The sequence below is a fragment of the Amblyomma americanum genome, chromosome 3 (genome assembly GCF_052857255.1).
Source record: "Amblyomma americanum isolate KBUSLIRL-KWMA chromosome 3, ASM5285725v1, whole genome shotgun sequence".
Lineage (NCBI taxonomy): Eukaryota > Metazoa > Arthropoda > Arachnida > Ixodida > Ixodidae > Amblyomma > Amblyomma americanum.
In genome coordinates this window covers 138,480,167-138,497,609 of record NC_135499.1, presented here as the reverse complement: position 1 = coordinate 138,497,609, position 17,443 = coordinate 138,480,167, and the positions used below count along the sequence as shown (strand labels likewise).

Below are 17,443 nucleotides of genomic sequence, written 5' to 3'. Positions count from 1 at the left end.
GCCCAACTCTGAGGTTTTCTTTGGTGAACCTTGCTCACGTGACTGCCCATATATGCAGATAGTGACGGCAATGAATATGAGGCAACTGTTGGATTTTCCCCCCTGTTTACTGATATATGTGCAAGTTAACTGAAAATCGTCGCACGCTGATTGGAGAACGATTACGAAGAATTTCTCCGATTTTCGCGAAATTTCGTATTCCACTGGCGGCATGTGGTTGTTTTTTCTACTGCTTTTATTAATCTCCCATTGATAGAAAACAAAGTTAAGACAATGAAAAGGACATCACCTGTGTTTCGGTCACGGTGTTAGAATACCATGGTTTCTTTGTCCGTTAACTTCCCTCATTCAAAGCAGGTTGTGGCAGATGAAAGGGGATAATCCCTTTCCTCTGTATATGGTCGGGGATAAATCGCTCTCTCCATTGTGACGAAGCTCCCTTCCTTGTCACACAGACTCGGGAAGCATAGCGCGAAAAGAACGGTGATGAGACGGGACAGGCGCTTGTCCCGTCTCGTCTTCTTTCTTCCCGCGATTGCCAACCTGCCCATGCCTACTCCCTTCTGTTGTCACACTACCAGGGTCAATGAGAATCGGCCGACGCCATTGGATGGAAGGGGGGTCCTTTGACGGGGAAAAGCTGCAGCGTTCTTGAGTTGTATCCGACTTTAGTGGTACTGACGAACGCGCTCCAACGCAGACTGTAATTTGATCACTTCCCGCGGTTCGGTTGAGGCGCAATCAGGTTCTTTATTGTAGACTTTCAGCATAGCGCTTACCGCTCCGCGCAGCTTCCGTGCGCATGCGCACAACGTCCTGAGAGCGCCAGACGGTGTCACCTGCCAGCCAGCAGCGGGAACACCTGCCGCTTCCGGTCAAATCAGCGTCTGCGCACCGAATGCGGTCGGTAGCGGTACGCGCTATGCTAAACGTCTCTATTACCCGCTGCGAAAAAGAACGCACATTTTTCTGCATTAAGGCGGCGGGGAGGGGGGAAGGGAAAGACAAGAAGCCTTGACAATGCATTGGCGTCGCTTCACTCCGCATGCTTCTCGAAAGTGAGAGACAGGGCTATGGGCAATGCTGGAGTCGCGTGGAGGATTTTCCCCTACGTTTTGCATACATTTAACGCCCATCATTTTCACGTTGTGCGCGATTTTAAACTCGTGTAAGTTCGCGATGAAAATCGCAGCTGCACGGCACGTTCCCGCACTCTTCTGGTGCCACCGCCTCGTCCGCGGACGTTTGTTCTATCCAATACTCACTACCATAGATCCAATGCGCATTTTAAATGCTGTGTTGACCTGTTTTGTACTAGGCCAGTGTTCATTCTAAATATGCGCAACTGCACGGAGTTGCTGCATTTGCACTTGACCATTCGTTTCAGTTGTGCAATATAGTGACCCCGATGTTCCGCCATTTGTTTGAAAAAATGAAGCGCTATACATATTGTCACCGAGAAACGGTTGACGTAAGCAGGGCTGGTTTACTTGCGTTACTTATACGCGCAAGGCAGCAGGCAGCACGAGAGGTGAAGACGACAAAGCATCTAGCCCCGAGATGGATCAAGGCTTGCCAACTGCCAGGAAATTCAGTTTAGCCGCGGTATGGCGCCACTAGAGGAGTAAGTAGTGTGTATGATAGGGTTATTGCAAGCTCTGCGTGCACTCCAAGAGAATGCCTCAGCCAGCGCAGGGATTGATCAAGACTGGCTTGACTTACAAGGATATCAAGGCGACCGAGTCTGATTATTTGCTTCTGAGTAAGACAAGCACAAGTGTGGAAGAAAACGTGAAAGAACTGGCTGACATAAACAATACACCGGCGAGGTTTCTATGTGTGGGAGATTTACGAAGGCTTTTTGAGGTTTGTAAGGAAAAGTGGAGAGCCACACATCGGCAGATTTAAGCTAGTGTGCTCACTATAGTGTATGCAAAGCATGTGCTCAAGCGAACATTGTCATATTTTGCAAGTATGTCTCTTCAATTGTACAGCCTAAAACTTGGAAGCAAAAACCTGTCAGGTGCAAGTCTGCTAATAATGGCAGACTTAATCGTGTAGCGCCATCTTTGCACCACACTCAAATTTTTCCAGGTTCAAGTAGTAAACTTGAAGCTACATGCTCCGGTGTGCTTCCAAATGCTTTGTTGCTGCACAGTGTTCCAGACTGGAAATTTTACTGCTCCAAACGGCTCCTGAATCGGCGTTTCTCTGCTCCAAAGTGCTTCAAAATTGCTCAAAATCGCAATTTACCATTTTACCGTAATGGCAGGTTGTCCGCATCCCGGTGGGCAACCTGCCACAAAGACGCTTCAGACAAACAGAGAGACAGGCAAACACAAAATGGCTAAATGCGGGCAATGCCCACCATAATTGCACTTAAGAAACATCAAAACAGTCCCACGCAGCCACTTTGCGCCATCGTGCACGGCTGGCTTGCCGGCGCCGCGCGAATACTGGTGGGCAGTACCCACGTGACCCAGAGTGCCCGATTAATTATGGTGACTTCCAATCGCAGAGTTGGAGCACTTCTGGAGCAACGTTTCCTGCTCTTTTCGGAGCAACTGTATTCCAAACGCAGATCTGAGGCATGGATCGCGTCTTCCAGTCGTAGACAGGGAGCGGTTGCCGCGCCGAGATTGCTCCGTGGAGCAATCGGGACTGCTCCGCCGAAATCGGCGGATCCGGCCGGAAGTTTGTGTGACGTTCTTTTTCAGCGGCGCTGGCGGCGTCCTACATGCTCTGGCCTGCATGCTCTGGCCAGAGCATGTACTCAAGTGTACTGCAATCGCAATTTCAGGTCGCGCGCTCTGCGCCGGATTCAGGCGCTCTGTCACAGAGCGTGCAGACCGCTCTGGGCCTGCGATTGGAATTCACCATTAGTCTTCTTTCTTAGACACATCCGGTACTTCGAAAGAACTAGCCGGATTCAGAAAGAACGCCCCGGTATCGATCAACCGAATGCGAACTATCTTTGCTGAAAGCGACCAGGCGAAGACGCCATTAGTCGTCCACTCAAACACGTGTTGAGTAGTCACCTTGTAGCACCGAATTCCGACACCAACCCTCCAGTTTAAACAAGCGACTCGGACTTGGGACGCACATTCGATTCTGCCAAGTGGTGCTCGGCAGCGGTATGTAACGCCTTGTAGCCCCTGCGCCACCGCGTCGGTTTGCGGGAGTGCGCAGTGTCACGCGCAGACGCCTGGCTGCTTCTCGCTCGCAGACATGCCAGAAACCGACGGGCGGCCGGCGGCTGTCTCACGATACGGCGCTGATAAAAGGTATTGTGCTGCTGTACTGCGCCCATATAGGACGAGTCGGCCGTCCACCGAAGTCCGCGCGGCCGGGCGAAGTCCTTATGCGCGTGGCGGGCGGTGGGCCTGGCGGACGCAGTGAACGTGGTCAAGGCGGCGGTGGTGACCGGACCCGCGCTGCCCAGTCTGGCCGCGGCGCCCTCCAGGATCAAGGACCTGCTCGAGAACGACGTCAGGTGGGAGTTCGACATCATCGAGCTGGAGACTCTCACGGGACGCAGGTGCGTTGAGGCATTAATAATAATAATAATAATTGTTTTTTGGGGAAAGGAAATGGCGCAGTATCTGTATCATATATCGTTGGACACCTGAATCGCGCCGTAAGGGAAGGGATAAAGGAGGGAGTGAAAGAAGAAAGGAAGAGAGAGGTGCCGTAGTGGAGGGCTCCGGAATAATTTCGACCACCTGGGGATCTTTAACGTGCACTCACATCGCACAGCACACGGGCGCCTTAGCGTTTTTCCTCCATAAAGTCGCAGCCGCCGCGGTCGGGTTGGAACCCGGGAACTCCGGATCAGTAGTCGAGCGCCCTAACCACTGAGCCACCGCGGCGGGTATTCGCGCCGTCCTATAAAGGGTCAATATGGCTATGACTGAGTTCGGTAAACCGCATCCTGGTAGCGACACCGCATTTAATCATCTGGCGAGTTTCTGCGGTGGTGTGCCCAACCTGGGGCCGTATTCTTCTGGGATTCTTTTCATGCGTAAGCATTGCTTGCGTGACGTGGACAGAAAGTTTCCACTTGTCCGAGCTTACCACCCGAGTTACTATCGTGACCAACGAGAATGGGAGTAAGCTGGAACGTCGCGCCGGCTGCGCGAGAAGTTGTTCGGGAATAGAAACATGGCTCGCACAATCTCTGTGACAGGGCTGTGACAGGAACAGCCACCTGCCAGTGTAGGTGGCGGTGTGCACTACCAGTGCAGTGGCGCATCGCGTAGCCGCTGTGCCACTGCGCCGCCATCTATGAATGTTAAGAGAATGACCAATTCTGCACACATGGGCATTAACCCACGCAGCTCCGAATGGTGCGCGCTTTTCGTGGCCAAAGCGAGCTAAGTCAACCACAAACGCACCAACTTAAACAGAAGCATTGCACAATGCTTTCGCATTCATAACACTTAGTGCCTGCGGTAGTCTTTTTGTACCGCCTTTAGTACTGAGCCAGGCGATTGACTTAGCTTACTAGTTATCTGCACTGAAGTCGCAGGTAATAGCCGCGGAGCGCATGAAATACATCGGGAAAAGGACTCACGACCCTTTGGTGTACTAATAAAACATTTCAGTTCAACGGGACCATGTTTAGTCATAAATGATGCAAAACAGGAGGTAAGAACTGCGCTTATGTTTGATAGCTGCAACCATGAGTTTTTTGCTTACATATTATATATTCACATCTTGCGGGTGCCACCTGTTAACGGCCTTAAATTGCTAACTTCTTTCCTCTCTTGTTCGCGGTTTTCATTACCACCCTGCGAGCAGGGACAAAGGTACAGCGAAACTATGCGGACTTGTGTGGTGTGCTTTCCCCTTCGCGCGAGGGCAAGAGGAATAAAGCGCGCCAGCGTTGTCTGCCCACGGACGCCTTCTGCGCAGGCCGCTCATCTGGCTGGGTCTGTCGATCTTCGCCAAGCTGAACGTGCACACCAGCCTGGAGTGCGACGACGCCACCATCCGCAACTGGCTGCAGCTGATCGAGGCGAACTACCAGGACAACCCGTACCACAACTCGACGCACGCGGCCGACGTCATGCAGGCTACGGCCTACTTCCTGCTCAAGCTGCGCAAGAAGGTGAGCGCAGGCATGCTCATGCTGAAGTGGCACTTGGCACGAAACGAGCTTGGAGTGTACTCTACCATGCCCAGCATTCTTGCGCAAAAAATTAGCTGCGGTTTAACTACTGACGAACCTTGTTAGAGAGCGAAAGCTGTGGTGTATCGGGCAACTAGACGCGGCTCGGCGTCTGTAACGTTGAGTGCGTTCCGCACACTGCATAGGCAGCGCGCCCACCCTGCCGCCCTGGCGGTGATCGCGAGAGGTTGGTTACCCAATGAGCGCTGTGGCCTATTCTACCGCCCTCTGGCGGAGAATCGAACGGTCAAAGGTCAAGTGGTGCGACACCATCGTGGACCACGTATGGTAAGGCCTGAAGCCACACTTGACCTCTGGGTCACTTGAAGGTCAACCGGCAACGCACGGCGAAATCGACATTACCTAGCGTAGTGAAGCTTTCGCTTCAAAATTTTGAATACTGGGATATTGTAAGATGCTGTTATGTAAATATTGAAGGTAATTGTCCACTTTCCGATGCGAAGAAAAGCCTTTATTCTTAAGGCTATCCATCGATCGCATCGAGCAGTTAACAGCGCCATAGAAAACCAAAAGGGAACGTTTTTGACGGTAGCAAAAACGTTAATAGCAAAAAGTTCAAGCCTGCTGATGCGAGATCTGCGGATATATTGATTGTTATAGTGAAATCTTACTGTTCATGGAAAAAAGTGCATTCATAAACTCTTTCCCGTTGAAAAATGCTTTTGACCAGAATTGTTTGGTATGCGTGTAACGAAGCCTTGACTGATATCCACTAGAGATATTGCGAATTGCCGCGGCTTGCGTGGTGTTATCATAGCCCTAAATGTATACGCTCTAAACACGAATTAGCCTACATAGGAGTAAAAAAAGGAGTAGGGCTGCCCTCTAGTGAACTCTCTTTTAGGGTTAGCGTGTGCCGCCCTAGCCGTGGGGTGCATTTCAATCACTAAAAATACGGAATACTTACGGTTGACAGTGGAAACAAGTTCCTTCTTCAAAATGTACGAAGTTTGGCGGTTACGTCTATTTTAACCGATCGGGTTCAATATCTCCTCTGTTCACTAACCCCAAGATCTCCGGTGCCACGTTCTCCGAAAAAAAAAATTGTCCGAAGCAGCCAATATTCGACGCAATATAAAAGTGTTTTTCATGCATGCATATCATTTTTTGTTCTTGTAACTATTGTATAATTTCTCGAATATTTCGATATTCTTTGTGTATGACTACTCCATAACTGTTGTACATGAATTTGATTTACAATACTGAGTTGTCTCGCTATAATTATTTTTGCATTTTGCGTGGGCCCAAGTATAGCCGAGAAGGCTAAGGGCGCAGATGATTCACAAGTATTTTTGAAGCGGTAGCTTCACTACTATAGGTGACGGGCTGAAATCGCCGTGTTCTTCCCATGAATTTCAAGGCTCAGCCAAAGTCGAGCCGTTTATAAGTTTGGGGAGCCAGTGAATGGTCAACGGCCAGACCAATTGTCAATCCATTGCAAAGGTCGAGGTCAAATGTCAAGGTCATTTCAAGATGAAGTCAAGGTCATCACGGTCGTAAAGTTCAAGTCAAGATCAACCAAAACTTGGTCACGTGATCGACACTTGGATCGTCGAGGAGCCGAAACGCGGCGTTTACGTGATAGGGCATGATGTCGCGCCCTCCTTAACCGAGTACATAACGGGAGGAGCGCCGGCGCACCTAGGAACGAAGCCGACATGCGGTGCTCACGTACTAGGCCGTGACGTCATGACCTCCTAAACCGTGTGCATAAGGGGAGGAGCGCCGGCGCTCCTAACAACAATAAAAGACGTTGCTTCACATCACAAGTGTCTCCATTAGTTAAACTGGTTCGACATTTCAATAAAAAGTTAACGGTGGTTTAGCTTTGGTTCAACCGAGGGAGAAGCGGTAGCTTCACGATGGTTTAGCCTGGCAAAGACCAAATAAACGACCAAAGCATAGCATAACAAGACTTTGCCAGGGCTAAACCATTGTGAAGCTACCGCTTCTTCTAGCATGAGAGAGCCGCATGGTTTCGGTTCGTCGAAGCTTTGTTACGTATAACCTTTGAGCAAAAGAACCTTTAATTTATAATGACTTGTGTTGTTCCTTGCTGCAGGACATATTCGATCCACTGGACGAGGCCATTTGTCTCGTATCGGCTGTGATCCACGACGTCGACCACCCTGGAAAGTCGAGCCCGTTCCTCTGCAACTCGGACCATGAGTTGGCCATACTCTACAACGACCGGTGTGTGCAGGATTTCCTCTGCAATTTCTGCTGCCATATCGCGCAGTGATATACAGCGTTCTTGGCGGGTTGGTGAAATTACGGGACAGTGCATGGGACGCATATTTTCTCCATAGCGAGGGATTCTCATAAATAAGGGAACAAATTACAGCACGAGGCATAGCCTGTGGTCGCATGCCTACGATATTTACTGCGCTTTTAAGATTAGAAGAAGACAGCGCAGCACAACGGGACGGAGAAAAGGAGCACACAGGGCGAGCGCTAACTGACAACAGAAGGTTTATTCTAAGAAACCACTGGAAGAAAACAGCAAAGCGCATGCCAAACCACACGGCTGCGCTGTCTTCTAATATGCTATACCAACTAGCCCAAACGACCACTAGGTTAAGCTGCATTGTATCGTTTCGCGTACTGATATCTGTAGCACCCTAACTCTGGCTCGGATGCCATGTTGTTCACACGTCTGGCTTTGTCATACTAACGAACCGGCAGCCGACAACATTCTTTTTTTGCTGCTCCGCATATGCTTTGAAAAAATGTTCTGTTGTACTAAACAAAGCACGACCGTCTATGAGGAGTGGTGCTCAGGGGAAGACATGTGCAACTCTATGACTCAGCGTGTATGTCAATGTGTCCTGTGTGCATATGCTGCTTTACCGAACCACGAGCAGTGTCACTTAAGATTCAGCAGCTATACCGTTAGGTATCGTTTCCTTCCTGGCCCTTCGCGGTGCACTGCTTGGATGCTGTAGACATGCTCGAGTCTATGCATATAACGAATACAACCGACAACCTAAGTACATTCACTGTACGAGCGTTGTGGACGTTCTCGCGGGAGAGCAGGACCTCGCGAACGGTGGCGACTCTCCGCGCAGTTCGGTCCTGGAGAGCCATCACGCAGCGCTGGGCTTCAAGCTGACGCTGTCCGACGAGAGGGTCAACATCTTCGCCAACTTGGAGCGTGACGTGTACCGGTCGGTGCGCACGTCCATCATCGACATGGTGCTGGCCACCGAGATGACCAAGCACTTCGAGCACCTCTCAAAGTTCCTCAACACCTTCCAGAAGCCCATGCAGGAAGCTGAAGCCTACGAACAGGAGGCGAGTGACGATCAGCATAACCGGAAGTTCACCGGAATCTTTGACGCCATCTTGCCCCCTAGAATAATAATAGAAAGATGGTTAATTAAATTTAGGTAACTGGTCATTTATTTGAGTGTTTCCTCCTCCTAAGTCCTGTTCGTCGGGCTGTAGTCATGGAATATTGTCACCAACTCGCCCGACAACTTACCTTGTTTATGGAGCCCTGTCAGGTATATAATGTCTGCCATGCTGTAGAATTCATGTGCACAAATTGCATTGTCGTATCTCTCACGACTTTTCAAAGAAAAATTTGTTGAATGATTTGAAACGCACAGTATGTTCAGGAGAGTAGGAAGCATTTAGTATATACTCGTTTTCATCGATGTGCTGTACTGATGTGGACACTATGCAGTGAGCGTTTTCTTCCTTGATCGATACGCTTCTTGTCTCCAACTGAAGCACGGTGTAACTAAGTGCGCCAGGTAAAGTGCGTATTGGTGCAAAAAAAAAACAAAAAAACTGGTAACTTAGTGCTCCTGGTAAAGTGCGCATTGGCGCAAGAAGCAAAAAAACGGGAGATGTACACGTGGAGTATTACTTTTATAGACAGGATTGCCGTAGGGTAGAGTTACTCCTACAGTATTCCTGCATATTAGTTCACGCGGACAACTGACTTCTTGCAAATTGTTATTGCGAGCCGAGAGTACGCCGTTTCGGCGCTACAATCAGCTTATCCAATTTTATAAATCACCGCCCATCGCCGGAACCCATTTTACAAGTCTGCGCCCGTTTTCTAATTCGCGCCACATTATTAGTATTATTATTATTAGTGGCTCTTTATTAATAAAATAAGTAAGGAAAGAAAAAAAAATGTTCCTAGCCGCGGCAACTGCCATCGAAACCTGAACCACCTGAGCCGCGGCTAGCGTGATAAAAAGGACAGGTAGAGGACAGGGAGAGGGAAAGAAAGTGGGGAGCTATAGCAAAAAAGGATAGGGGTAGGACGGCCTGTAGTACATGTTTTGCCACATAACTTAAATGTCTTTTGAGTGAATGGCTTTACTGCAGTGCAACAATGTAGTTAGGTGAATGGGTACGCCTGACTCACTATATACAGATAAAAATATTTCTGATAGATATTCCGCAAGATAAATTTAGAAAAGCCCGCAAACCGCATCTCCTCTTCACGTGTTCGCCACTGTAGGTATATCAATCGTCACACGCTCTCATCTCTTTTCCACCCTTCACTTCGTCTACATCGCCGGCCAGCTGCATTGTTTGTTCTTTAGCCAAAGCATTGACAGCTCCTCAAAGCTGCCTTCCATGCAGCATTGTTCACCTGGTCGCATTATTTGGACACGCAGCCGGCGCCTGAACGTGGGGAGACGTTCTCGCTGCGCTCACAGGAGAGTATCCTGCTGATCAAGCGGATGCTCATCAAGTGTGCTGACGTCTCTAACCCGGCTAGGCCCATCGAGCTCTGCATCCAGTGGGCGCAGCGCATTGCCGAAGAGTACTGCGGCCAGGTGCGCCCAGCGTGGTGTATACTGCACACATGTCTTTCTCTCTCCCAAGTACAGCTGGCACAGCAAACGTCTTGGTAATAGTGGACATAATGGTCATAGTGGAGTGTTTTATGTACGAGAACACTTTATTTCAAAGCATCCTTGTTCAATGCGAGTGCACGGCGGTACTGTTAGACATGGGACCCGTAGAACGTCTCGCTACAAATTTGCTGTCCTCAAGTGCCGTATCGCAGGGCTGGTGTAGTAAGTGGAACTGGGGAGCGCTGGAGGGCTTTGTGGGGAACTGCACAAGAGATTTATTTCACATATTTACTGCTTGGCGGGGTAGACGTACAAAAATTGAGGAGCACCATAAAAAAAAAAATTTCTCCTAGAGTCCACAATACATTTCCTCAGACATTCAGGAGTATCAGTAGTCCTTGTCGAACTATACTACCGTCTGCTAAGGCGAAATGGGAAATAATAATAATAATAATAATAATAATAATAATAATAATAATAATAATAATAATAATAATAATAATAATAATAATAATAATAATAATAATAATAATAATAATAATAATAATAATAATAATAATAATAATAAAACCAGTAGGCTTACTGTTTTCAAAAATGCCATTGTAATAGGTAAGTGTGTATAATACAAGAGACGAGTTTTAGAAGCCGCTGAGCAGTTTTATTATTTTGTGCACTAGTTTTTCTTTTGAAATTAGCTGTTCTGATATTTACCTGCACTTACTTCCTTCACGCAGGGGATGACCGTTTGGTCAGACTAGGCAGTAATGACAGCTGTATACCATAAATATTCAGAGCTCTTTGCTCTTCCCATTTGCTTCCGAGTATCATAAAATTTTATAAGTCGACTTGGAGGCTGCTGCGGAGCCTTCAACTTTGTTCGGTGCTCCGCGCACGAAGAATGCTTGCAAAAAAGGCACAAAATTAATTAACCTTTACGAGCACTGAAACCTATATCGAAATAGTATTTTTGTGTTTCTAAGTATGAGCTCTGAAATAAACAGGAATGCACTCTGTAACGCTGTAAGCGTCAGTTTTGTGGTAATAGCGGCCATCTTGGTATCGGTTAGAGTCACATGATCTGAAAATTTCGATGCTGGCAGATTAACAAGTGTAGGCTGTGAAGAAGCGTTACTAAAATGGCCGCCAACACGGATAGCGCGTATGTTCGGAAAGCGGTCGCCGTTTTCGCCCCGTAGAGTTCGTGTCTTAACGTTATGCTTTCTCCTCGTCCGAAATATGTGTAGACCGATGAAGAGAAGCGGCGCTGCCTTCCCGTTGTGATGCCGGCCTTCGACCGCGCCGTCTGCAACATCGCCAAGTCGCAGACGGGCTTCATCGGCTACTTTGTGCGGGACATGTTCAGGGCGTGGTCGGGCAAGTACCATTTCCGTTGAAATGTTTTGAATATTTTGATTACAGCCGGCTATACGGTGGTGAATTTTTGGTTTAGTGCATCCTTTTCCATTTACCCGCTCTCTATAACAGTCCATAAGGAAACCAGGCGCAGTTTACAAAAGCCCCAGTTTATTTTTTCTTTTATTGACAGACCAGATGCGTTAGACACATTCAGCATACCGTGTTAACGTTACCGTTCTCAGAGTACCGGGAACCCGTGCACCGCCAGTGCGCATGCGCAGATCGCTTTGAGGGCGCCAGATGGCGCCACGTGCCCGGCAGCTGCGCGCGCGCCTGCCGTATCGAGACCAATCAGCGCGTGCGGATTTTCGGTGGGCGGGCTCCCGGTACTCGGGTAACGGTAACACGGTGCACGGTATGCTAAAGATGTCCAATACCTGTTCAGATTCGTGCCGGCTAAAACTTTTGTTAACGGTTGACTTAGGACTCTGCGGAGCAGATGGTTTCTTCACAGTTGTGTCCTCTCGCTCCACACTCGCAGATTTCGGCGAGTTCCCTGAGCTGAACGAGTACATCGAGAAGAACTTCATTTACTGGAAGGACAAGGAGCCTATGTCGGTTTAACAAAGGAGGCGCTGTTCGTGACCTGTTCGCCCGAGTCTCAGAGGGGGAAACACCTCGACCAAAGGAAGGCTTTAGCGTGACGCAAACGGTTGGGCAGGGAGAGCTGCGAACTGTCGAATGGAAACAGTTGTAGCTTGCGCTCCGCCGACAATACTCCCGCGTGAAGCTGTGCGCACAGAACCAAGCACGGCGAAGAGGTCACGTGACCAGCAGGGCACTGCACGAGCAAGCCACGATTGGTTCGAGCAGAAGCAGCGAAGAACAGGAATGAATCGCCGAGCAAGAGACTCCCTACACGCCGCTCCTCGTGGCACGTGCAGCGAGTCTTTCAAAAGAAAGCGGAGCTGGTCCCATGAATGTTTTTCTGCTCGTTCGATTGTTTGTCTATTTGTGTAATGTCCGTATTATATTGTGAGTGATGATGGTTGGCTTAACTGTCGCTTGTAAAGTGCGCCTTATTTCAATGTGGGAGGTCATTAATGGCGGCTGTGCTAGGTTTTAATTCACTGGACACACGCCACACCGGTGGTACGTGACAGTTTACGTTATACCTATATATACCTGTCTGCACATTGCACATCAGATTACTGGATGTGAAATCTTATCTTAGCACGGAGAAAGATATTTGATTTCAACAGCTACATGGTTAACTCGCTTTTGTCTGCACGAAGCGCGGGTCAGAGACTATTTTTTGCGAGCATATCACTCCAGACAAGCCTAATGGTGATCATGGGAAAGCTTGTACCCATACGGAAACCAGTACTCGACCGCGGCGGCTGCGTTTTTATGGAGGAAAAACGCTAAGGCGCCCGTGTGCTGTGCGATGTCAGTGCACGTTAAATATCCCCAGGTGGTCGAAATTATTCCGGATCTCTCCACTACGGCACCTCTTTCTTTCTTTCTTCTTTCACTCCCTCCTTTATCCCTTCCCTTACGGCGTGGTTCAGGTGTCCAACGATATATGAGACAGATACTGCGCCATTTACTTTTCCCAAAAACCAATTATATTATAATTATCTACTCGGCGACACTTGGCATCGAACCCTGAACCTCCAGCACATGAGACATGGAGAAAAATGGGCTGTTTCCAGTGAATTCTATTGTAGGCTAAACCTCGTAGGAATGTGGGCCGATGTTCATCGCGACAAATCTCGCTGCACGTAGAAAATACCGTATTTAAAAGCGTAATGAATGCGCAGCCTGTTGCTGATATTAGCAGGCTGCTCGGCTTGAATCTCGGAACTACGCGATATACAAAACGCCATATCTGGAATGTGAACTCATCTGAACTTTGCCCTACGGGACGAACAGCGAATAAAAATGTCAGTGAGGAATCGAGAACAAATGAAAACCACTGCAAAACAGACGTGTGCTCTCAGCACAGCATTATAGGCCACTACGAGATTTAAATGTGCAGGTTTAAAATGATTTACATGTATAAATAATTGGTTTTTTGGGGAAAGGAAATGGCGCAAGATCTGTCTCATATATCATTGGACACCTGAACCGCGCCGTAAGGTGGTGGTAGTGGTTTTATTAAAAATAATAGTAAAAAGGTAGAGATTTTTGCTACATGTACATTTCTTTCGCACCGTAAGGGAAGGGATAAAGGAGGGAGTGAAAGAAGAAAGGAAGAAAGAGGTGCCGTAGTGGAGGGCTCCGGAGAGAGAGAGAGAGAGAGTAAACTTTATTGTTCCAATTGAGAGGTTTGGTTGCGTGCCCGCAGACTGCCGATGTCTTCCAGGCTGAGCGTGGTTGGCGCCCCTAGTCCAAGGCACCACTGTCCCTGGCCATCCGGCCATCCGGTCCTCCCACTGCTCCGCATTTGGGTCTTTATTATTTCGGAACGCTACATTGTGTGTACATTCCCATGTGATATGATATAACGTGGGGGTTGCCCCGCACCACGGACATGTATCCCTATACTGCTCTGGATACATCTTATGTAGGACATGAAGGTTGTAGAAGGTCCCTGTTTGTAGTCTTCTCCAGCATGTCGCCTCGTATTGTGTTAGCTGAGGGTGTGGCTGGGGGTATTTGCGCCTTCTGCCTTTAATGAGGTTGAGGATAGCTGCGTACGTGAGCTCCACCGTCATCCCCGGGCCGTCCGAGGCATTTGACGCACCAGCTCGGGTAGTGAGCTCGCGAGCTAGCTTGTCTGCCTTCAGATTGCCTTTGATTCCGGCGTGTCCTGGTACCCAGTAGATCCTATGTTGGATATTTTCATTGGTTCGCTTCGTTTTCAAGAGTATCTTTAGTGCTTTCTTATTGATTCTTCCTGCCATGTAGCGTCTGCACGCTTCCTGGGAGTCAGTTAAGATTGTGAGAGATTTGTTGGTGCGATAGCCCTCGGCTGCCGCTAGGGCTACGGCTATCTCCTCTGCCTCAGCTATCGTTCCATCTCTCGTGGATGCACCGCTGATGAGGTCACCTTCCTTCGTTGTTACAACCGAAACTGTTTTTTGATGCTTTGGCTGCGATTCCATGGATACAGTGTGGCGTCAGTGTACACTACTCTATCTTGTGTGGCTATCTTCGTTTCTACATATTTAGCCCTTGCCTTTCTTCTTGCTGCGTGGAGGTTTGGATCCATATTCCTGGGTATGGGACTAACATGGAAGGTTCGACGTATTTCATCTGGGATGTTTTCCGACCTGTCCTCGATGTCCAAGGCTTCTTTATAGTTCAGCCTTCTTAAGAGGGCCCTTCCTGCTGTCGAGTTCCTTAGCCTTTGTATTTGCGACATGAATTGTGCCTTACTAAGCTCATCAAAAGTGTTGTGCAGCCCCAGTTCTGCCAGCTTGTCGTTTGACGTGTATCTTTTTAAGTTCAGAGCTGTTTTGTAGGCTGCTTTGATTAGAACCTCCGTCTGATTTTCCTCGCTTTTGAGCATGTTGTGGTATGGTAGTGAGTAGATTATTCTGCTGATGACTAGGCTGTTCGCTAGTTTCAACGTGTCGCACTCCTTCATGCCGTATCTTCTGGATGATACTCTGGTTATCCATGCGGCAAACTTGTTCCGTTGATTTTTTAAGGAGGTTTATCGTGTGGTTGCATTTGCCGTTGCTCTGTAGCCACATGCCTAAAATTCGAATAGTCTCCTTTTCCGGGATGGTGTTGTCCTCGAGCTTTATTTCTAGTCTTGCATCCGTTGGTTTCTTTCCTATCCTAAGGATTTCCGATTTTTCGGAATAATTTCGACCACCTGGGGATCTTTAACGTGCACCGATATCGCACAGCACACGTGCGCCTTAGCGTTTCTCCTCCATAAAAACGCAGCCGCCGCGGACGGATTCGAACCCGGGAGCTCCGGATCAGTAGTCGAGCGCCCTAACCACTGAGCCACCGCGGCGGGTCGTGTATAAGAAAAAAAGAGAAAAATCTATACCAAAGCCTAGGGGTGCTTGCCAACGTTTCGACAACTTGTCTTCGTCTCGGGAAACGTTCATTTTTGAGGAAAAAGGCTGGGGGGGGGGGGGGGGGGGGAGGGGGGGGGGGTGATGTGGGGAGAGTGAACTTGAAAATCTTGTCCAGTGTGGATGGCTGCTAAAGGGAATGGACCGGTGGACCTTAAAGCTCCTTCCTTTCTGCCAGCTCAGCAGGACGGAATGCGGGGGTGTGGATCTTGGAGAGATAGCGAACATGGGCTTGAAAGGCTGTGTCAAGCTGCAACAGGGTGACTTGATATAACTCTGATAACGGAATAAAGCAGCATGACATAATGAAATGCGGGGGGGGGGGCAACGAAAAAAAATTCAAAGAAAAGAAGAGGAAAGGGGGGGGGTAGGAGTACGGAAGCCAAGGTTTCCTGAAAAATGATAGCAGGAGGTGCATGGCATATTGTAAAAGTAAAACGATAAAAGAGAAAAAGGAAAGGATGGGGAAAAGAGAACGGTGGGGGAAATTGGGGGGGGGGGGGGGAGTCGAGCGGAGGGGTAAGGTGAAAAATGATAGACGCGATATGAAGTAATGTAGAACTTCTGGGCGAGTTGGTGCATTGGTTTCTTGGGATGGCGTTGCGCACACGAAAAGATGTACACAGGAAAGAGCACAGGGCGTGTTCTATCAAATTCTGCTCAAGTGTGGACGCGTGTGTGTCGGCCAAACTGGACGCTGTGTCAATGAACGCGCAGGGGAGCATGCTCTTTCTATACAAAAAAGAGTAAGGGCGAACTTGCCCGCTCATTGCATTTCATGCCAAGGTTGTGAGCCGCTGCTCAAGGATATCGATTCTGGGCAAGAGTAAAAACAAAATAGCCCGCGAACTTTTAGAAGCATTCCACATCAAAGAAAAATGCGGTAATTGTGTTAGCGATACCTCGGTCACCTTATATGATAAGGAAAGAAATGTTCTTCGTGTCTTTTGTTTACCTATGCAGGCTTGTCTTGTCATCCCCTTTTTTTTCTTCTCTCTCCCCAGTAAAAACAAAATAGCCCGCGAACATTTAGAAGCATTCCACATCAAAGAAAAATGCGATAATTGTGTTAGCGATACCTCGGTCACCTTATATGATAAGGAAAGAAATGTTCTTCGTGTCTTTTGTTTACCTATGCAGGCTTGTCTTGTCATCCCCTTTTTTTTCTTCTCTCTCCCCAGTAAAAACAAAATAGCCCGCGAACATTTAGAAGCATTCCACATCAAAGAAAAATGCGATAATTGTGTTAGCGATACCTCGGTCACCTTATATAATAAGGAAAAAAAAATTTCCTTCGTGTCTTTTGCTTACCTATGCAGGCTTGTTTTGTCATCCCATTATTTTTTCTTCTCTCTCCCCTCCTTTTGCGTGTGTGAATACTGCACATATATGCCGTTGTGAAAGCAATAAATTCAGTTGATAGTTTGCGTTCTATCTGTCATCATCTGCTCTTTCCTGTGTACGTCTTTTCGTATACGCAACACCATCCCAAGAAAGCGATATGAAGTACTGAGAAAAACTGACAATGTGAAAGACCTTTTTAAAGAATTACGCCAGTGCTGGAATAAGGTATTAAATTTAAACCCGCGTGTTTCGGGTCAGCAACTGAGCACCATAACCACTGAGCAATCGCGGCGGCAGTACCTGATCTCACTATGGTTATTAAGTGCAGGCTCAGTGGTCATGGCACTCGGTTGCTGACCCGAAACACGCGGGTTCGATCCCGGCTGTGGCGGTCGCATCTCGATGGAGGCGAAATTCTAGAGGCCCGTGTACTGTGCGATGCCAGTGCACGTTAAAGAACCCCAGGTGGTCGAAATTCCCGGAGCCCTTCACTACGGCGTCTCTCATAGCCTTAGTCGCTTCGGGACGTTAAACCCCCATAAACCAAACCTATTCGGTGCAGGCCATGCTAAGAAATGCCGCACCACAAAGCACTTCCGCCGGTGAGTTGGCTGAACTGCCAATGATCCAGAGACATCCTTCTCCTATGCAACTTCCTTTCCACTATAATTTTTTTTTAATGGACGCCC

The 17,443-nt window shown here is 48.3% G+C and overlaps 1 protein-coding gene across 1 annotated transcript in view; it reads left to right on the top strand.

Annotated features, from left to right (window-relative positions):
* LOC144124986 (high affinity cAMP-specific and IBMX-insensitive 3',5'-cyclic phosphodiesterase 8B-like) overlaps positions 1 to 12,357 on the top strand; it is a 51,676-nt gene extending 39,319 nt beyond the window's left edge. Inside the window, exons 12-18 of the mRNA XM_077657986.1 lie at positions 3,315 to 3,538; positions 4,915 to 5,110; positions 7,254 to 7,384; positions 8,260 to 8,485; positions 9,832 to 9,993; positions 11,259 to 11,388; positions 11,912 to 12,357. Of these exons, the coding sequence (XP_077514112.1) occupies positions 3,315 to 3,538; positions 4,915 to 5,110; positions 7,254 to 7,384; positions 8,260 to 8,485; positions 9,832 to 9,993; positions 11,259 to 11,388; positions 11,912 to 11,994 (1,152 nt within the window). The 3' untranslated portion in view covers positions 11,995 to 12,357. The remainder of the gene's footprint in view (positions 1 to 3,314; positions 3,539 to 4,914; positions 5,111 to 7,253; positions 7,385 to 8,259; positions 8,486 to 9,831; positions 9,994 to 11,258; positions 11,389 to 11,911) is intronic.
* The last annotated feature ends 5,086 nt before the right edge of the window (positions 12,358 to 17,443 follow it).